Source organism: Hoplias malabaricus, chromosome 5 (assembly GCF_029633855.1).
Source record: "Hoplias malabaricus isolate fHopMal1 chromosome 5, fHopMal1.hap1, whole genome shotgun sequence".
Classification (NCBI taxonomy): domain Eukaryota; kingdom Metazoa; phylum Chordata; class Actinopteri; order Characiformes; family Erythrinidae; genus Hoplias; species Hoplias malabaricus.
In genome coordinates this window covers 38,566,650-38,589,551 of record NC_089804.1, presented here as the reverse complement: position 1 = coordinate 38,589,551, position 22,902 = coordinate 38,566,650, and the positions used below count along the sequence as shown (strand labels likewise).

The 22,902-nt window shown below is 40.6% G+C and overlaps 1 protein-coding gene across 3 annotated transcripts in view; it reads left to right on the top strand.

Moving 5' to 3' along the window:
- The window catches only part of fhit (fragile histidine triad diadenosine triphosphatase), a 284,283-nt gene extending 261,583 nt beyond the window's left edge, over positions 1–22,700 (top strand). For 2 of the 3 annotated variants that reach the window (XM_066672616.1, XM_066672619.1), the window contains 2 exons: positions 21,755–21,865; positions 22,603–22,700. In XM_066672616.1, the coding sequence (XP_066528713.1) occupies positions 21,755–21,856 (102 nt within the window). In that variant the 3' untranslated portion in view covers positions 21,857–21,865; positions 22,603–22,700. The remainder of the gene's footprint in view (positions 1–21,754; positions 21,866–22,602) is intronic. The other variant, XM_066672617.1, reaches the window with a different exon arrangement.
- Positions 22,701–22,902: the final 202 nt, after the last annotated feature.

The following is a 22,902-nucleotide window of genomic DNA, read 5'->3' as shown; positions in this document are numbered from 1 at the left end:
TCATGGCCGATGCCAGTCAGTCCCCCTGTGCCCTCCCCCTGCCAGCAGTGTCAACCTCTTTTCCTATCCAACGCCAACACAACCGGCCCCAGCTGCTGGGGTCTCAGCAGGGCGTCTGACATGGTGTTGGAGTCATTCCCTCTCTCTCTTCCATTCGCATGCTCTCCAAGACTAGCCTTTGCCAGTCGTTTTTCCATTTTCTCTGCCCACTGCCTCGTTCGCGTGCCCATCTTGGTTGTTATTGTTGTTGTTATTATTTTTGCGCCACCACTGTGTTTTGATTAATGCTCCACACCTGTTTTTAGCAGTAGTCATCACTGATGATGGACATATTTTGTCTTCTAGCGTTTATATGCAAATTATATGGATGTAGAGTGGACGTTTGTAACCTAACATGGCATTTAGCATGATAAAAGCTGTTAGCTCATTTACATATTTTTATAAAACACTTCATGTGAAGATTGCTGTGTGAGACTGACGTTCATATTGATCACGTGTCTCCAGTGCAGCTTTAGCTTGCTCTCTTCACCTGTAAAGCCCTCTACATTAGCATGCTAATTAGCTCACTATCAGATCCCACATCGTTATCGCAAAGTGGACAGAATAAATCAACCTTTCGAGACAGAATTGTAAGGAATTGAGGCTGGGGGAAAAAAAGGGCCGCCAGATTGGGGAAGGTCCTTTGTCTCTGAATGGGGTGGGGTTGATTGAGATGGTGTATGAGATGGTGGAGGGGCACTCAAGGTGATGTCACTCAAGACACTGAAAGGTAAAGCAAAGTCATTAATCTAGGCCATGAAGTCTTGAGGTCAATGAAGTGGACACAGTGTGTGCAGTAGTCTAGGACTCTATCGAAGGGTCAAATCATATATTTTAATGGTCATTTTTGGTATTAAGACAGTCACAACCCAATTATTTGACCACGTTCTTACCTCACACTCTGATGGTCTGTGATTATCCAGAGTGATTTACGAGGTTATTACTGGTATTACAGCTAGGCCAATGCAGTATTAGGAGTCTTGCCCAAGGACTCTTATTGGTGCAGCAGAGACTGGTTGCCCAGAATTGAACCCTGTTCATGTTGTTCAGTTCAGACTGTCCATCCATATTTATAGCGCCCAATGTAGGGGCTAACCCTATTGTCCAGCTCAGGCCTATGACTTTTTAGAAATATCTTCCGTAGGAAGCTCCTAAACCCAGAGCATTACATCACGCCATGCAGTCTTTGGCTAGTCATCTGCAGAGTGACTCTGATGTTGTTGGCACAGCTTCAACGAGGCTGGTTTTGCTCGGAGAGCTGAAGGATTGTTGTGACAGCCTCTGAAATCAGTCCCTCCAAAAACAAAGTAAGCTGTATGTAATTGACCCATATCGTTAAACAATTTGAGAGTGGTATGCATTCTGGTGGGCACACAAACAAACACACAGGCAGAACACAGGACACAGTTAAAACAGTTGGAGCTTTTTGGTTTGTTAGTGGCTGAGCTAAACACATGAATACATCGCAACCTCATACAAGTCTGAAATGTATCTCCATGTAGAAGGTCAGAGGATGAGTTAGTGTGCCTTATTGCTAGGCCATTCAACACACTTAAAGAAGTACAGGCTCAAAGGTGACTCACTGGTGGTTGTTTTTAATAAGACATGGCCACAAAGTAACATGTAGAGCGGCCATGAGACAATATATTGAGGACATGGTACCATTTATTATTTTGTGGCCTCGATATTTAATCTCATGGCCACAGTATATTATTTAATTGCCACAATATATTATACACTTGCCAAGTAGTAATGCATAAGCCTCATTATCTAGTGGCCACAATACAGGGTGGGCCATTTATATGGACACACCTTAATGAAATGGGAATGGTTGGTGATATTAACTTCCTGTTTGTGGCACATTAGTATATGGGAGGGGGGAAACTTTTCAAGATGTGCGGTGACCATGGCGGCCATTTTGAAGTTGGCCATTTTGGATCCAACTTTTGTTTTTTCAATGGGAAGAGGGTCATGTGACACATCAAACGTATTGGGACATTTGGGACATCACAAGAAAAACAATGGTGTGCTTGGTTTTAACATAACTTTATTCTTTCATGAGTTATTTACAAGTTTCTGACCACTTATAAAATGTGTTCAAAGTGCTGCCCATTGTGTTAGATTGTCAATGCAACCCTCTTCTCCAACTCTTCATACACTGATAGCAACACCGCAGGAGAAAGCTAGCACACTCTAAAAAGAGAACAGTTGATCCAACTTAATTGAATTGCTTCAATTGGTAACAACTAATTCAATTAAGTTTATCCAACATAATTTTTTAAGTTCAACCTTCAAAAACTTAAAAAAATTAAGTTGGATACACTTAATTGAATTAGTTGTTACCAATTGAAGCAATTCAATTAAGTTGGATCAACTGTTCTCTTTTTAGAGTGCAATATCCATAGTTTCAGGTGCTTTCAATTTCCCCCCTCCCATATACTAATGTGCCACAAACATGAAGTTAATATCACCAACCATTCCCATTTATTACATATTACGGTGTATCCATATAAATGGCCCACCCTGTGCATTATTTTTGCCCTCAATATATTACCATATATTAATATATAGTCAAAGTATATTGTTTTTTTGTGCCTATATATTACATTGTGGCCACAATATATACTTATGTGGCATTGATATGTTATTTTGCTCAGCTGAATTTTTTTTCCCTTTCAAAACCTTTTATTTGATGCAAACATGGCAACCAATCTCATCCCCAGCTCTTAAAAGCCTGAACAATGAGCATGAGGCATGGTAGCATTTTTTTGTAAGACATTAAATGAGGGCAAAGATTGAACACGGCTGGTTAAAATCCGCCCCCTCACAGAGAGGTGAGCATGGAGGACGTACATGAAGTAGCTCATCTGACACCATCCCTCACACACACACACACACACACTCTCACATTCTCTCTGAGACTGCCTGGGCAATTATGTGTAATTATCGGTCAGGGAGGAGTACTGAGGAGCATCCTCCTCGGTTGGAAATTGCTCGGGAAATGGCTGAGTAGCTTCCATCTAAGTAAACTCTGTTATTGGGATGTCCATTAATGAAAGTAGTTGTTTGCTAATTGAAAAGGTGAATTATGGAAAGCATAGCATCAGTAGATGGCTGGAAGAACTGAAATACATGTCTAATTCATCACTTAGTATGCTATACCAACTTCAGCCTGTAGGGGTGTACAACAGGGTGGCTAACATGAACATTTAATAGTAGTTTGAATCGGCAGCAAGGGGCAGCTTTCCACCCACCCAACCCCTTTATTTTTTATATGTGTAAAAAATGTATAACATTTATACTGGAAAACTAAGGAGCTACCACGTATCATGCTATACCAGCTTTGACCACAGGGGGCTGGTAAAGGGGCTGCAGAAAATACTGCCGCAGGTCTTTGGCTTTCGCAAAATGCTGTACTTACAGTTACATTACACAGTGAAATGAGTTGCCAGGTCACGCTGTTGTAAGCCAGGTAAAGGAAATTAGAGATAAATAAACAAACTGTTGTTGTTTAATGATGTTTTGATAGGCTGGCATGTTGACTGCGATCAGCGGTGGTGGTTATGATACATTCACTGTGTGACCCACGCTGCTGTGACATGTTTGGCTTGTTGTGGATTGAGATGGTGAGGCAACCTGCTATTTACCTCATAAGAACACAACCTCAGCACACAACACAGCAAATGAGGAGTGTGTATATTTTAGCATTCTTTATGTCCTTGCAGCTATCAGTACAGCTCCTGTATGGTCACTGATAAAATAGATAGTATTTGTAAACAAAAAGAGGTTGATTTAATATCCTGACTGATCTATCCAGTTGAATGTTTGCATGTATATATATACAGTATAAGACCAGTGGTCTAACTATAGAGTAGCTGCCCATGAACTTAGGTTGTATAAAGACCCCAGCTTTAGGGCTTTGGAACAGTGGAACTTCATTCTCTGGAGTGATGGATACAGGGAAGTGGGTAAATGGTCACATAAAAAATGAATCATGCCAGCCAATTAGAAATAGCGCCAAGCTTGCTTTATTTATTATTCATCAGTTCATCTATGTGTCTGTATTATGCATGTATTATCTATTTGTCTGTGCAATGGTTTCTTTTATCTTTGTGCAGGTTTAACACCAAAAGCACTTGTTACATGATTTATAACGTAGAAGAAGTTGGATAAAGTTGAAATGTACAGCTTGTTAATCAGACTCTTGGATAAAAGTACGTTGAAAAATCATTTTGCAAATATAAAAAACATGATCTTATATTCTGTGTAATGCTTAAACGTCTGCACTATTTTATTTCCCTACTTGTCCTAATACTAGCACAGCAAGATGCATTCTCACATTGCCTTTGAAGTCTTGCAAACAATTAATTACTTATAAGTAGAGAATAGCATGTGGTCATACTTTACTAATAGTATTTGTTCTTGGAAATATATGTTCTTGGATATATACACATTCATCATGGTAGAGAAAATAGTAAAATAGAGTATATACTGTGATCTGTAGTCATATTTATGGAGGGTGATTCTAAGGATACCCTTAGAAACCCCTCAGACCACAAAGAAAATTAAATACAAGTGTATTACAATGTAGTTATTGCATTGTAGCATTGTAATAAGCAGGCAATAAGAATGCTTAGGAAGTATCAACAGGTAATTAGCTTTTTCTTAGGGCCCATTGTGTTTGAGTGGCATGGAATTGACATAAGCATTGCTAGAAATTGTGGGACTTGCACAAGTAAAATCATAGAAATATCATGGCTATGTTATTACAATTTAATTAATGAAAATTGTAAGAGCTATAGAGTTCTAAACTATGGAACTGTGATTAGCGTCCAGGTATAATGTTAGCCATAATGATAAAAGATTTCATGCATCACCATAAGCTGTTTTTTTTTTACATCATTTCACCGTTGAAAATATCCTTGATATAATTTTTCATGAAGAACAGCTCAATAGCAAAGCTACTACCTGATGTTAGTAGAGAAGGTTCTGGCCTCTTCTTGTTTGTTAGGTTACTTTTGTGGAGGTATTGTTTTTTTTCTTTACACAGCGATGGCATCCAGGTGCCTTAATTACCCGTACCACCTCACAGAGGTTTTCACATGGCCTCCCATCGCTGGTGTACATGCTGCAGTGAGTTGTTTGCTCATGATGTTTAATTTAGAAATGTCAATCTTCTTCATATTTATGAGTGGGGGTCTATGTGAGGTGGGCCGCCCTAGGATGGAGTGTGCTATTCTCAGAGTGCAGACAGGTGACCTTTCTGACTGCTTTAATGTGGATGATAGGAATTCAGATTGGGATGACGACACACTGCCAATGCTTTAAAAACAAGTGGATAATACAACAGTAGAGAACCTGGATCCAGAAAGATAAAATCTCTGAAGTCTACCAGGACTTGTGTTGATTATATCATTATATCTTTATACATTTCAATATTTCTATTTCTTTGTGTACTCATTTTCCTTCATATTTTCTTACTCTGATATAAGTATATTATTCTGTCTGGTGCCCTTATACATATCTTCTTGAGCCAATTTAGAAGCACCTGTGAAAGGCAAGTGTGGTGTGTGTGTAGTTGTTTGAATGAATGTTAGTGTTTTGGGTTTTTGGTTTTTTTTTTTTTTTTTGGAGTCCAATGGGAATATCTTCTGTCTGGAGCACACAGCAAGTGTTTCTTGACTAATGAATAGCTTGTACTTAATGAAATGGTGCCCCATATGGTTTGAACAGTTACTGTTTGTGTATGTATGGGCTCACATTACTGTCTTTTGACAATTGTCCCTTTGTTGTTTCGGATAGAACTGTGTACAAGGAATAATGGAAGAGGTCAGTGTTTTGGTCCTTCCAGTTCCCACAATGCATCCACAGTTAAATGTCATCTCCGGCTCCTCCATCACCTTTTGTTTTTGCTTCATTTCCTTTTTGTTGGCGATTCGCTTTGGGAGGCTTATCGTAAATCATACTTCACACACGAGCGAGCGTTGAGGATTTGTGTTTGTTGTTTTGCGTGTTTTCCTACTTTTATTGACAGCTCGGTGGCCCCGCAGTTGTTTTTATCAGCGGGGTGATTAAAGTCCCTGTGCTTCGGCTTGGAGGATCCTCTCGCCCCTGCTCTATCGATTAAATGGAAGAGAGAAAGTGAGGGTTGAAAAAGAGAGGGTACGTACATCCGTGTCCATGTGCCTCCCGCAATTTCCGTGGATATTCACTGATCCCTTCCCAGAGTTCCTCATCTGTCCGGACATCTGGTGTTTATCCGCCGTTCCTATCATAATGCCTATTCAGGCATGTAATTGCTAAATTAACACCCAACTCAAATGTCAGTCCTGATAGTGATGCTTAGTTTTTCCCCCATAATCATCATAACAAGTGGCAATCTTGGGATTTGGGCTCTATTAGAGACAAATCTGAGGTAATTCCTTTGCTGATTGGCAAGGGCACAACTGATCTGGGGGGGAACGTCTCCATCTTAAAAAGCTCTCCAAAATAATCACCCGTTCACATCTGGAAAGCTGATGCTCACACATGTGGACAGCCGTGTGCTGGACTGTTTGTGTTTCCGCAGCCACAGTCCTTCCAGCCTGCAAATTCTGTCAGAAAAAAAAAAGGTTAATGGAGGCACTGAAATGACTCACGCAATTTAGCAATGCTTCCTGGTCCCTGTGGACCCAACTGCACTACATATTCATGCCATGAAACTAGCATTTCACCTGTACAGTACATGTTCTAAATACAAGTATTCCATGTGAGTGCCCCGGAGTCAGTCCACAGGGAGCGTGGAAGCAAAACATAAGCATTGCATTCCAATTGCATGGAATGGAAAAAGAGTTAGTAGTTTTGCAATGTGGAAAAGAACAGGAGACACTTTGTAATGGCAGCATTATTTGACTGGGCCATAGACCAGGACGATCTTCACCATGTTAGTGAAGAAAGACTGAGCCATAACAGCAACAGAGTTGAGATTGATTAAGCTACAAACTGGGAGACGTTTCAAATAGGAGACTCTTTATCATGATTGTGGGCCATGAGGTGTAAAACACTATCGTTTTCAAGGCCACCACTTGGGCTACATGTAATAGTTTCAACCTTGTTTGACTGGGCCACAGACTGGGACACTTTCCCATGGCGGTTTGACTGAACTGCAAGTCAGGAGACACTTTCTCATGGTAGACGAAGACTTTGCTAGGAGGCTGGGTGGGCCATGAGTTGGACAACTATGCAGTTTTCTAGGCCAATGTTTGGGACACTTTATTTAGTGGCAGTGTAGTTTGATTTGGGCCACAAATTGGGACACTTCCACATGGTGGTTAGACAAGTTAGTAAGACATGGAGCATCACAGAAAACATTGACTTCATTGGGTGTAGTGGAACTTGCCTGGGCCACAAACCGAGACCTACTGGACCGCGAACCAAGGGGCATTTCATCATTCTAGCAACCGCAAGCCTGGACATTGACTTGACTGGGCCACAAACTAGAACATGCATCACTGTGATAGTATGGTTAGACTGCACCACAAACCAGGAGACTGTTCAAGCTGTGAATCTACAACATTTGCTGGGGTTGGTGTAATTGCCTATTGTAACATTGCTTCAAAAGCTCCTGCCTTTTTTTGCAAAGGGGTTGCAGACAGCTAAGGCAAACTGACAGTCACTAGACCAATATTTTATGATGTTTAAAAGTACGTGGGACAAAATGTGTTCTCATTTCTCTAAAATCCTAGTTTTAGAGTTGTATTTTCATATGCTAGGAAGGTAACACACTTTCTACAGCTTTATCAAGCATTGATTCATGGAACTGAGCACCTAGCCATTACCTTCCATTTTAAACACAGAGTCTAAGGACTGTCTATGCTTTCCTAAGTACACTTTGAAATCTGTGGTTGGTAACCGATGGTGCCATCTAGATGTAGGAGATGGAGATTAACTTGACAAATGCTGGAGCGTACCTCCAGAAGCGAGAGAGGAAACAAGACAAAAACAAGTCTGTCTTTCAAGCGAGTCTCTTTAACTCCCTCAGTACATCTCCGGCTAGAGCTGTCTGCACTGGTATGCAAGAGAGAGAGAGAGAGAGAGAAGAAGAAGAGAGAGAGAGAGAGAGAGAGAGAGAGAGAGAGAGAGAGAGAGAGAGAGAGAGGTAAAGAGAGAGAGGGTGACAGGGAGGGAGGGAGGGACGGCAAGAGAGGGAACAGAAGAAAGAAAAAAAAGTAACAAGCGGTAGACGAGTTGTCACGCTGAGTAATTAGTCTCCGCTGGGCCAGAAAGTGGCTGGATGTTGTGACACACACCAGATTGTCCACAAGTCCACCGAGAGACCCTGTCACCAGCCGGTGGGTCTGCACAGGGACAAATAAGACATGCGCACATAGAGTGGAAGAAAAGAATATATGTATGTATGTGTTTTTTTTTTTTCCCCAATTCTTCTTCTTCTTTCAGAGACCTGGCTGCCAGCCGAAAGGAACCAGGCACAGGAGCATGCACAACTAAATAGCTCTCTTTGTCTTGCTTCTGTAATCCAAATGCTGCAATCACTGCCAATGCCTCTTCTGTCCTTGTCCGTCAATGGTCTGTCAAAAGATTTGAAGAATTTGCCCAAAATGGGTCCCCTTCCTGTCACTCAGCCGTCTTTGGTCTGTCACAACAGAGTGCATTTCTTCACGGCATGGCTCCCAATTTATTAGCCCCAACCCTTCCCTTGTGTACCACTTGTTTTTTGCTGCTTATTAATTACCTCTGGAACATAAACGAAGACTGCGAGAATATGGAAAAAAAAAAATGAACATAGCGAAAAAGGAAAGGGCATGGCTAAGGTCCCGTTTGTTGTCAGTACCTTCTCCTAATCCAGTTCCAACTTTGATAGGTGGCTTTACCCAGACGGTAAATGACAGTTTGTGACAGGGTGCTGTGAGGTGGAAATCATTACTGTTACCCAGAGAGATTATGAAGTGTGCTGTAGATGGAAAGGGTATGGGGTGAAGCGAGCAGGACTGAGGAAGGCGAGAAAGACGAAGGTCAGCACTTTGATAAAGGTTAGGTCTCTCTCTTCTTCGTCCCTGGTCTCGTCAGCGTGGGGATGTCAGCGGATTTCCAGCTCCTAATGCAGCCGTATGCTCCCAGTCATTTTCCTCTATTAAATCCCTCTTGTGTTTTTTTTCTTTTGCATTCATAAACCACAGACATCAGACTCAATTATTCTGCTGATAGTGGCCAGCTCTTTCCTGCTCATCAAACAAGGTGCTGGGAATGTCATTAAAATGTGCATTTTTGTGTCCCACGGTCTCTTATGAATTACGGTGTCAGCTCTCTGACAAGGTGGCATAACATCCCTCTAATTCGGCGCATTGATTTGCATGCGCGAGAACGTAATTAATCTTGATGCAGGTTTAAAGTCACCCCCACTCCTGATCCGTGCCATTAATTCCTTTCGTATGCACATGCCGCTTTTCACAGGTATGGGACCTAAGCACGAAATTGCAAATTTATGGGAATGAGGACAAACAGCATGATAGGAGATGTGAGTAATGGGTAGGGACAGAAGGTAAATGAAGTAGCAGAAGAGCCTAGAGGTCAGGTCGGTGTTTGGAGCTCTTTTGTAGTGTCAGTATGGATCCCGTTGTGGGATTGTGTGTTTTTACTGGAGACAATGAAGTATCCTCAGTCTACTCTGCTTGTTCACCTGCTTTCTGGTCCTACTTCAGTTGCCCTAGAAACTTCTACTTGTAATCTTCTTCCTGTAGACCATTCTGTCTTTCTACCCTACTGGACCTAGAACCTTCTATCAATATCCTAGATGTTCTAGAGTTTTGACTTGAGTTTTGTCTCCTCAGTGGCTCTAAAATCTCCTGTTTCGACCTTAGCGAAAATAGAATTAGCTGCCTCTTTTTCTTCATCTAGGATATTCTGGCTTGTCCAAGATGTAGGACCCTCTGTTTGTACCCCAGTGTAAAAAAGATCAAAGCTTGTCAATGTTTCTTGGTGTGGCAACAGAAAAAAGTTGCCCAAGAACCTTCTGATTCCATTCCATCCTCAGTGAATGTATCATTATATTGTTGTGATATCACCCATGTGTCTGTGTGTCCCACTTTTGAAAGCATCCACAAAGTCTTGCTCAAGTTTACTTGCTATGTCTTTGTGTCCCCTTCTTTCTTCTTCCTCTAGTTTTCTTGTTTACTTGCTTCTGGTGCTTTCTATTACGTCCCAGCTCTGACCTTGGCTGCCTTTTTCTCAGTTTCTGACTATGGACATGGTTGTGTTGACCCGGTCTGCTTGTGTTTTGACCCCTGTTGCCTGACCGCAATTACTGGAAATGCCCTAATAAACACATCCAGCTTTAATGTCAGATCCCTTCTGCCTTCTGTTGAAATATGTGGCCCCACTTAATTTACACATGAATTTGTAGTTGACATATAGCTACTGTGAAATTACAAGGTTGCTATATATTTGTTCATATGTAACTACATTGTTTTTAAAGGTACATCAAAGGGATCAAATGGACTGTACTTTCCTAACAGGCTTGACCCTAAGAGGCAAGGGCAGTTTTCTAGAGTCATACTGACACGTGTTTGAAAACCTGGCCTCCTAGTAACATGACTGCACACAGGAATGGACTTCCCACCAGCACGTCACCGGATATCTTTAGCATGACTTACGTAACAACAATGGCGATAATAGTGGCCTGTGAGTGCGCCTCAAATGGACCACGCCGCTTTAATCATTCAGCTAATGGCGCAGGATGGTTTAATCATGTGGGCTCTCTGCCTTTCATCAAGAAGGGGAATGTGGAAACAGACATGAATTAGTGAAGTGGTCAGAGTCTCTCTGACATTCCGTTTGATGGCATTTAATTGAACTAAAAAGTTCAACATTTTGTTCCCTTCCTCAAAAAGTATGCCCTTCCCCCACCACCTTCCCACCAAATACCGCATGCCTTCCCTTTCCCTTCTCACAGGTCGCTAATTATTCCCAGAGTAATTCCATAAACTTGTCAAAAGGATAGAATTCTGCAGGAAAGTTTTCTTAACCAGAGCAGAACTTCCAGCGCTGGAGGTTAGCATGTATTTCGACGGATTCTGTGAGACAAGGACTTATAATAAATTCTCTTTGTCAAGTTATTGTTGTTCTCAGCATATCACCAGCTCCGATGTTGTTAGCTGCTGTTTACCTTGGCGTAATGAAGGAGAGATAATGGAAGAAGAAAGAGAAGGGGGGAAAAAAACACACCGTCATGAAATCTTAATGAAATGTCCACGGGTGTGTGCTATATTTGTATGCAATAAGCACGCTTAAAGGAACAATAACATCCCCTAAGAACTGCAGAGAACACGATAGATATTTAACCTGCTCTGGTTCAACGTGTGCTACTTTAGTGCTCAAGTGTTTGAGCCTGGATTCAAGAAATTCTTTTCATGGCCTTGAACTTGATATTACAGTATATGTACTTAGACTTTACTTGGACTGACAACATCTGCAAAATGGAGACACATGACTAACAGGAGCAGCCCAGATATCCCTAACTTCTCTGTATTATCGTATGTTATGATCATTTTATGATTACTAAACTAGCTCCTGGTCACTGGTGGCACTGTTACACTAACCCCACTTACATGACATACTAAGTGGTGCTCACGACTTACTAAGTGGTGCTCACGACTTACTAAGTGGTGCTCACGACTTACTAAGTGGTGCTCACGACTTACTAAGTGGTGCTCACGACATATTAAGTGGTGATCATGACATACTAAGTGGTGCTCATGACTTACTAAGTGGTGCTCACAACTTACTAAGTGGTGCTCACGACATAATAAGTGGTGCTCACGACATACTAAGTGGTACTCACGACTTACTAAGTGGTGCTCACGACTTACTAAATGGTGCTCACGACTTACTAAGTGGTACTCACGACTTACTAAGTGGTGCTCACGACTTACTAAGTGGTGCTCACGACTTACTAAATGGTGCTCACGACTTACTAAGTGCTGCTCATGACATACTAAGTGGGGCTCATGAGATTTTTTCCTAAAAAGAAATTCTCACCATGTCCCTTCAGGGGCTCCATATTTTATTGCTGTCCAACAAATAATATATATGTCCAAAATAATAAAATAATAACTTTGCAGTACAAGTGAAAACAATCTTATCTTTCAACTGATATCAATGTAAAAGAAATTCCAAGTACTTTTGGAGCATTTCTATTGGACCATTCATCATGACATTTTCACATAATGTGAAGGACAGCTGTTGTGTTCAAATGGTGTAGAAAAATAAAACCAACAAACCAACAAGATCCGTGTTTTCCTTGGAGAGCAATGATGTACCCTTGAACTAGTCTTTTCTTCAATACTTGTACTTAAAAAATGTCTTGATTGTACTTGTCCTTGGACATGTCTTTGACTTGTGACTATCTCTATGTCATGTGATAGATGGACACCCATCAACCTGGTGAACTTGGTAGTGGCGGAGGTATTTGCTTTGGAGATACACAATTTGGTCTTGACTGTGCTGGTATCCTAAAGATACACTTACCTCCTGTGTTCAGCTGAAAGAACAAGGGGACCATTGTCAGCCACCAGTCGTTAATGACCAGTCGAGTTCTACCCTCTTTACATGCAAAGACATTTAGGTGTTAATGAATAACCGCCGCCCCAGCCTGAGACCAGTTGCTTTATCAGAGACACTTAACAGAGGGCAGTGGGGGGGATCATCACGACTGCTGACCTCGAGGGCCACTGCTTAATACCAGAATGTCCTATCTGAATGGGGAAGGGGTCGAGACACCGGTGGGCTGTGACACTTTAGAAAAAGATGGGGTTACATTAGGTTAATCAAGGCCCGATGTCTCTTAGCGTGGGATATTATTTCAGAGCCATGACTTTGTAGAAGGGCTTCTTTTTAGCACGTCTCGGACAAATCATATCAAAGCATCAGTGCCCTGTATTGTGTCCTTCTCCTGTGCAGGTGAATGGATGAACAAAGACATGTTTTATGTTAATGCACGGCAAATGAAAGTCTTATATGCCCAGTATAGAAGGCAGCATGATTAATATACGATATTGTTGCAGCTCAAAGGTCACTAATATCATTATGAGATCATGGATGGCTCTCTGCCAGATGGCAGCTAAACTAGACACCACTGGAAGGCAATCACTATTATTATTTTTTTATATAATGCCTTATAAGCATTGATATGCGTGAGGTGCTACATTATAAGGGCAGCTATAAGAAGGTGTGATAGAACCACTTTATAAGGGTAACTGTAAGATTGGGTAATGGTCATTAAAAGGGTTACCCAAGGGTATTTGGTTGGTGAGTGTTGTAGAGGTGTGGTAAGAGGACAGAGTGAAATTTAGTTTCAAAAAGTTGACGTCATCTGAATAGATTTGGCTAATGTTAGCATAGAGATTAAGTTTAGCAAATAATGTGCACCATTCAATAATTAAATAAACATTTTTATGAACTATGGTACGGTGTGCAGGCTAAAGACCTGAGTCACATAGACGGAGATGGGGCTGCAGTCACATGACTCTTCTCACTCTTTCTGGCTGCTTGGATTAGCAGGTAGCACCATCTTTCACCATGTGAGACCCCTGGTGAAAGATGGTCTGATGTGATTCATGCTTGACCGTTAAGTGACCCTATAAGTCCGAATGATCTGTGACCATGTGAATGTAGGACATGTCCGTTTTACATTATTACAGCCTCTCAGTAGATGGAGCTAGAGTGATAGCTGATGGCTTGAGTTAGGGTTAGGGTTCATTTTGAAGTGTAGCCTCAAGTTGAAGTGTAGCCTTAAATTTTCAGTTGATGTTGGTATAATAGGTCAAGCTAAACTTTGAGTTTGTGAAACTGGGGGTGATGCTGGTATAAATGATTCCACCTTTACTGCTACCTTGGGGATTAAGTTAGCGGAGATACATATAGTGTTCAACTTGTTTGAATTTAGCCTGAATGTCTTTATTTTAGCAGCTAATTTGGATTAAATATAAATCCAGTGTTTAGGCTAATGTTAGCATGATGGGCAAGTGTGGAATTAAATTTAAGTTACATTTTAGATCTTGAGTTTTAAGCTAGCAGAAGTCTGAAGTCTTTGTAGATGTTAGATTGCTAGGTTTGGAGATTAAGTTGTGGTCCAATCTTGGGCTAATATTAGCTGAATTCATATTAATGTAACAGACGATTTAGAGATTAGGTTTAAGTTTAATATTAAATCTTGAGTTTTATTTCAGGGAACTTGCTTAGCAGTCAGTTTGGAGTTAAGGCTCAGTATTTGGTTTTGGGATAGCGTTAGCATAAATGTTTCCAGCCAGACAGCTACAAAAATACCCCAGGTGTCACATGGTGGCGTGTTCATGTGACAGGCGGTTCTGTGTGTTTGTCCATCGGGGGGCTTTTCTTCTTCCCTCTCTGCCTCCGATGTGAACCGGCATCGGGACGCCTCTGGAGCCTCATCAGCCATTCGGAAAACACAGGCGTGATTTGACAGGCTGTCGTCAGAGGCCCTTCTTTTTGACAGTCGGGGGAATATTATTTTTACTGAGTAATTACTGTACCAGCTGTTGAAATGTATTTACATGCCATCAGGATGGCCTCTGTCTTCGCAGGAGACAGGAGCTAACGTGTGGCAACAATCTGTTTCAGAAAAAAAAAGAATCCCTGCTTCCTAACTCTCCCTCCCCCTCCTCCTCCCTTCCATCCTGGACGCTAGCGGACAGCTATGTCAGTGTGCAGTGACCATTTAAGAAGGAGGAGGCAGCCAGGGACTTGTGTGTGACACCTGGTGTCAACTCGTCTTGGAGAAGAGAAAGCAGCCATTAGCGATGAGCCACCAGCTGCATGGAAACGAGCTTGGCCTTGCTTTTAAGGTGGCACTGGTAAAACCATGGGGATGTTGACACACACGGTCATTACACCTGATTCTGAGTGACACACACTTCTTGTTTAGTCATAAGCCATTCGTTGGAGTACCCCTCCGCCCAACCTCCTCATTCATATGTATACTGTAGGGTAGGATATGCAGTTGTTGCTATAGTAACTAAACCTTAAGTCTCAGAAATGGTTACTTTTTTAGTTACTACCATTCTTATGTCAAGTTTACGTTCATTAAAAAGAGCTTAAAGGATTTTCCATTTGCGATCTATCTGGTATTTCAGTTTGGAATATTTGGTGTTGCGCTGAAGCTAAACGGCTAATGTTGCTAATAAACAGGATGTTTTTATTTTTATTTTTTTATTCTTCTGGGACCACATTAGTGAAACTGTTATACTTGTCCTTTTTTTGCGATTATATCTGTTATTTAACAAGATTTAAGTCCAAATAGTTCTGACCACACCAAGTGGCCTCTTCAGCTTGAAGTGCACTATGTAGGAAGCAGGGCACTATTTGGAACAGACCGTAGTTTACAGGTGACAGATCAGAAACAAATATGACACTGGCACTTTTTCCCCACATTGGTCCTCACTCTTTATAGCAATGACTTTTTTTCTCCAACAGATGCCCATATCCCCCCCCAACCAAGTTATCTCTCCTCAAATAGAGTAGGTTCTGGACCCACCGTGAACCTGAACTGGATAAGGGTTACAGATAATAATGAATAGCATAGTAATGTTATGATTTATTTGGGATGCTTCTTTGTGTCATGTATGCACTCATGTGTTTTTGTTTTAGACAAAGTACAGCTATTGATATAGAGTTCTGGAACATGATTCTCACACTGCTAGCATTTTAAAGCCCAGTATTATCACGACTCAGTGATGGTAAATACTCTAAACTTAACTTTCCTACTGGCTTGAAACTCTGGCTTGAATGACATCCATGTTCACGTGCTTTGGCTTTACTTGTGAATGACATTTCTTAGAAAAAGTTGAGTTCTTGACAGAATCACCGCCAAAGAACCAACGACACAATGAAAACGCAGAATGCTTTGAAGTGGAACTGCTGCTTTACTTGTTGATATCTTATTTATTAATTTATATTTTTTCCGAGAACAGAATATCTGGTCAAGCAGATGCACTGTAGTGAACTTGGTATTTTCGCTGGTTATTTGTGGATAAGGTGGGAAGAAAGGATCACAGTCTTGAACACCTTGGTGAATGTCTTCTTTAGTAATTGTGCGCTGCCCTTCGAAGTCACGCTCCCACACCGCTAAAGCCGAGTCAAGACGTGCAGTTCAAGAAGCTGACGCCTAACAGAGAGGTGTTGTCTTTTAGAGGCGGTCCATGTTAAATGTCAAGGAGCAGATACCAAACTCATTATATTCCCCCCAGTCCACATTAGCACATGGCTCCTAATGAAGGCGTAAATTGAGCTGCTAACAGGAGCCGAGGAGAGTCCAGCTTTTACAGTTATTTATATGTGCGGATAGAGATAAATATATGGTATATGTGAATATATATATTGCTGCTAAATGTCAGCCACTGCTATGTTTTCAATGGTGACTACTGTCATAGACTAGAATGTAGCTTGATGGTTGGGAAAGTACCAGTTACTACTCATAATAATGTTGCTATACAGTGGTGATCAATTACTCAACTGATGTCATCTTCATTCATCCTTTCATTCATTATCTGTAACCGCATATTCAATTCAGGGTCGCGGTGGGTCCAGAGCCTACCTGGAATCATTGGGCGCAAGGCAGGAATACACCCTGGAGGGGGAGCCCTGTGAAGGACGGGCCTGATGTCATCTTGAATGTCCTTTTTACATTAGCATAATTAGCTTATTTAGCTTAATTACACCATTATAACTATACACCATGGTAACTGTTCAGCAGGAGTAAAAAAAAAAACATGCTTAAATGTTAATGTAGGTTAATATAAAGAGATTTTATGCCACTTTACATGTGGGACTGACTCAGTTGGTCCATGTATCATGAAAGTTTCACACTCAATAAAGAGCAGCTAAATTATTCAAATGATGTGGGGTAGAACACTGCCCCTAGTGTGCAATGCCCATGCTCCATTTTGTGGATTCTTTGAGTGTGTGGAACAGCAGTGTGTGTGTGTGTGTGGTAGTCTGCATGGCCTCATAGTGAATTCATACATCTGACTATAAGCCCACGCCCAGTATTCCCGGGACAATGTGTACAATATATAGCTGACCCTTTGTGGATGTCGACTATGATTTCTGACCTGAACCTAACCTTAAATTCTAATCCTAATCCTAAAACTAAATCTGATTTCCTAATGTAATAGAATAGAAGGTTTAGGTATGTCTTCTGTCTAAACGTCTGCCACAGCAGTTTACAGCACTGTTTGTGTTCTTCTTCTTCAGGAACCTAGCAGGTTTATGGATTTAGTGAAACAGCACCAGCATTGGGTGGATGGCAATTAGTGACTGCTTTAAAAACAGATGTTTGTAGCATCAAAGTATTGCAAGGTTCATAAAAAACATCTGGACTTCTTTTCATTGCTTGAGATGCGTGTGGAACTGATTCGAATTCTGCGAGTGTGTGCAGTGGCTCCTATGAGCGTGATGAGTGTATAGACGAGCAGAGAGTGTGTGTGGAGCTGTGTGTGAAGTGAGGAGCAGGCTGAGGAGCTTTGCTGATGCCCTCAGGGAGGACCATGTGAAGAAGCCTGTTTAGACATCTGGATGACTCTTGGTGTTGAGAGAGAGAGAGAGAGAGAGAGAGAGAGAGAGAGAGAGACACGTGCTGGAGTGTCTTCCCTCCACCCTGCTGCCTGTGGATTTCCAGCAGCTGCTTCTCTCACATGGGCACAGCTGGGGTCTTCCTTTCTGCAGGAGCCCCTCACTGAAGACGCTCTAACCATGAGAAACATGGCTCTTTATGAGACAGATCCATGAGTCTGTCACAATGGCCTTGATAATGCAATTCCTTAGTGTCTGTCTAACAAAGGTCTACATGCACTTTTAGCAGCATTGCTGTGAGGATATGATTGCCTGCAGCCACATGTACATTTAAGGATGGAAGAATGGACGTCAAGGGCTGTGGTGTTGGACTCCTGTCCAGATGTTTTAATAGCTCCTGTCACAGCTGGAGACAATGTCGTATTCGTCGTCTATTTACCGGCGATAACGAAGCAGCCGCGCTCTGCCATGTCTCATATTTCATATTTCCTTGTTTCAGTTTAAAGGGCAAATATTGATTCTCAGTTTCATTAAATGTCAGCGCTTCATAGCTCTTTCTGAACTCCTTCCTTTGCTGAGCAGTAATGCAATCAGGGGGGCTTACACCGGGCAGCGGCGCATGCGAGGGGCCGGGGGGGGGGGTATTTGAAGATTAAGGCAGACAGATTATTGTTGGGATCGTGGTTTCTTTGCTAACTTGGGGCTTGACTTTCAATTGTTTCTGTTCCACTGTTGCACTGGAGCTTCGTAATTGAAGTTTCCGTGCTCTGGAGCAGCTGCACATGATCCTAACGTCACTCAGTGCCAAGTGTGGGCTAGAGGGGTGTTAACGGAGTTCAGCATTTGAGCAGAACTCTTTGTGAATGGAGGACTGTCTGTGGGAGGAGTTCGCTTGATTTCTAGGTGAATTCGTACACGACTAAAATGCCATTCCACCAACACCATCGATAAGACCATCCCACTTCCATGAACTTCAGTCCTGTGGGCTGAGTCCTTCTGGATCCATCCATCCATCCATTCATTCATTAATTTATTTTCTTCCACAAAAGTAACCAACATAACTTGTCTGATGCAGTACATCTGGGGTCAACATGAATCGAGTGAATTCTAACTGTGGCTGAATGCAGCCACAAAGTCCTTTCTCTTTGCTACTTGCATCAGTCATAATTCAGATGCATTCGTCATGCAAGTTCACAGATACAGAGCACAGCTGGATGACTGCAAGTCCAGCACACTGTCCCGATGATTCACCCATACTCTCTCAAACTCAAGAAGTCCTTCTTTTCCGCTCAGTTACACTTTTAAAGTTTCTGAGCTGGTTCTTGGGTTGTTGCTGTCGGGCCTGAAAAAGACCCTGAGAAAAACCTGAAACTGATTCTGCAATCTTTATATCATATCATAAGAACCATTAAGTTTTTAAGGAACCAAACATGGAAAGCATTGGCATCAGTTTAATTTTTAATTGTTTTAAAGAGTGTCGACCCGTGCCTCTAACCTCTAAAATGGGATGGTCTGCAGCAGTTGCATATGAGCTTTAGGTAACCATCCTCGTTGGCAAGCATTAGCAACAACACAACAAGCCCTTCTACATGCCCTTCTACATATTCTACACACTCTAGACACTTATTGGTTTGGTATTAGCTTCAATTACACATTTTGCTTTAGTTAAAAAATAAAATTCTCAAGAATATTTTCTTAATTGAGCACAAGGGTTTAATATGCATATTTTATAATCATTCTTAAGCACACTATGTTAATTTTTTGGTATTTGATTTTTTGATATTTTGATATATGACTCAGCCTACATAGTATATTTAAGTACTCTATGTCGATTTTGATATTTGTTTTAGGTTAAAAAGTATTTTTAACATTTAGAAATTTAGTATCATGTTCTATCTTCTATCATGTCTCTTATGTACAGTGGATTTTTTTTATATTAATCCATTGCTGTTAGTGATTGTTGTATGTTATGTCTGTAAGCTACTGAGACCTTGAATTTCCCCTGGGAATCAATAAAGTATGTATGTATGTATGTATGTATCTATCTATCTATCTATCTATCTATCTATCTATCTATCTATCTATCTATCTATCTATCTAAATTGCCAATGTTAGTAACTAGCACTTTGAACTCTGACTGAAAGTCAGTATATATAGCCATTAGTCTGTTATTGCAGCAACTGGTGTTTCAGCAAATGATATTTTAGCAAAATGTGGACATTTAAACGTATACTAGCAGGTTCTTCAAGCTAAAGTGCTTTTAAATGGATCAGTGTCAGTCTGTACGCATCATTATAACTGACCTCCCAGGGATTTAAATCATTTAAATAATGGCTATAGTGAAATATGTTCAGAACAAAGAAGCAAACCTCACCCCAAAACCTCAGAAGTGCTTTATTAAAAGAAACAATGGTAATATCTTATTTTATAGCATTCTTATTACAGTGTAATTACAGTCTAAGGAAAAATATATCAATCTATATATTATAATTTATATTATATATAAATTAATATTAATATATCGCAATTAATAAATGAAGTTGTAAAAATGAATACAGCACTTATTTTTTGTCACATCTGCTGCCTATCCTCCACACCAACAGTTGATATTTTTCTCTTGACTGAATCTTTCTGTAAAATAAAATGAAGGGAATAAAGTAACTGCACTTAATCAACTGCTGATTAATGAATGAAATTATATTTATATATATGTATTAGATGAGACGTGCAATAATGTCATTATAATTTAATGTAATTACACTTTATCAATATCAATCAGGGAAATAATATCAATCATGTACAGACATTTCATGGAGATGATTCTATTTGGATTTCCTTGTGATTGTTTATTGAAGTGCTGTAAACACAGCTTAAGACAGCTGCTTCATTGGGTCCTTCTTCTGCAAATCCAACTTGACATACGATTTAATGTTTATTCCTCTTCCACTTTACTCTCTTGCTTTTCCTAGAACTTGCCTTCCCCCTTTCACTCCCTCCCCCTCCCTCCCTCTCCAGTCAAATGCTCTGAGCACTAATATGATACTGATGCACATTTGCTCTTCTTCAAGTGTCTGATGCAATCATCCAAATGTGGATGACTTGCTTTTCAGTTCAGGTTTGGCCTGAGATCAAATCACCATCTACAGCCCCCACCCTCATCTAAAAAAAAAAAAAAAAACACTCTGCCTTCTCCCTGCATTGCCCCTGCACAACTAATGTCATCTCGCCAATGTCCTCTGGGGTAAACGGCGGAGATTTTAACTCTGTCGGATGGTTTGGGTGGAAATGAGGCAGCACTGTTTGAGACGTAAACAGAGAGAGACTAACACTGACTGCCGCCATCACACCATATTTTTTCAAACAGAAACGAGAGGAGCTCAATCCAAAACATTTGAGACCCAGAACTAGACATGAATCATCAATAACTGACCTCATTTATGCTCTCCCAGCTGAACACAATCAAATTTTCACGACCGTGCTCCAACACCAAAGGTAAAGAAAAGAAGATCCAAATCATCCACGAAAAATTGCCTATAGATAACAATCATCTGGGAAGTTTTCAATGTTTTCGTTTTACCCAAAATGAAAAACACTGATGCACATATCATATAAAGTACCTGATCCTACAATAACACTCTTATTAAAGTGTAATAACAGGTTAAGAAGCAATGTAGTTACACTTTATCAATTGCTGATTGATGAATTACATTGTTGTGATTATGGAAACAACACCCATGTCCCCAATAATATGTCACCAAACCAGTCAAAAGCAAGGGTGAGCATAAATGTGTATTTTACAATGTAATTACAATGCAATTACACTGCATTTATTGCTATAAAGGAGCTATTACAAGGTTCTAAATATGGGCGTAATACATATTTAAAAATATTTGCCAAAACAATCAGAAAATTGATGTTTTTGAATTGGTTGTTTCAGCAATTTCACAATAAACAACACATTTACATTAGGACATGTGCAAAAGTTTGGGCGCACCTGGTCAAATAGACGGTTAAACCAACTAAAAGTCCAAAGTCAAGATACACTGGGTGTCAGTTTATATTTATAATTACTGTTTTACTTACTGTTACTTTCTGAACAGTGGTAGATTTGTGAATTCTTGGTTTTCTTTAGCTCCAGAAACACGACAAAGAAACTGAAGATGTTCCCTCTAAGTGGAGATCGGAGGAAGAAATGGAGAAAGAAGCAACAGAACTGAGGGGGCTCTTCAGTTAACTTCCTCTGGTAAAGACATCTCTAATCTAAGAAAATACTTGTAGTGGGAATTAATGTAAAAATAGCGATTATTTAGCTTCATTTATCATAGACCCATCAAATATTCACAGTCTAAAAAACACCTTGTGGTATCAGTGTAAAGCAAATATTTATTGAACCAGTTTGTCCTGGAGAATATCACTGGTCTGCTTGTGCTAACAAAGTCCCAGTACCGAACTCTGAGGAACTCTTGAAACTTGAAAGGTGGAAACCTCGGGCGAAGGAACAGCTTTGTCTTGCCCTTAAATGAGGCAGTGTCTCGCACCCTGCAAAACCTGAAGGTGCAATTCCAAAAGACGTCCATCCACCCTCCAGAAGCAGGAGCTGCATTGGCTCATTGGTAGAACTTTGGTTTCCACATTTGATGCTTCTGATGTTTTCATAGTTGTTTTTAGAGATGCTGTGCTCCGCAAGATTGAATTTAAGAGGTCCCCACCACCCAGGAGGGTGGGTCTAAAATACCACAAGCAGACCAGTTATTCTCCCCAGATGAGGCAGAGTTATTGATTAACTGTTTTTTTTTTTTTTTTTTTTTTTTTTACTTTTGAGCTTCAGAAATGTCTAAGCACTGGAAGGCTCTTATTACCACTTATTACTCACCACAATTTTCCTTGAACCTTAGATAGGTATAGATATATACAGATCAATTTCTTTTTAACACATCAATATGTAGCAGCTAACTGTTATCAGTGCTTGTTTATTTCCAGAACAGGATCAGAAGACCTTGCTGAAGGAAACCCTGTGCTTCTGCTTGAAGATTTGATGTCAACTTTTTATTTGCAATAAAAATAAAACAGAATTTTACAACTTGATGCTCTTGAAGCCATGAATATATCTAACTGCATATTCTCATTGTCACTGAAGGTACAACAGTTTCAGCAGGTTTTAAAGTTCAGCTGTGCTCCTTAAAGGTACATTCTCTCCTCAAAAAAGAGAGGTGAATATTTGCAATCTTTCATAATAGATCTGTGTAAAATAAAAGAACAAAATATAAATTCCTGGAGAAT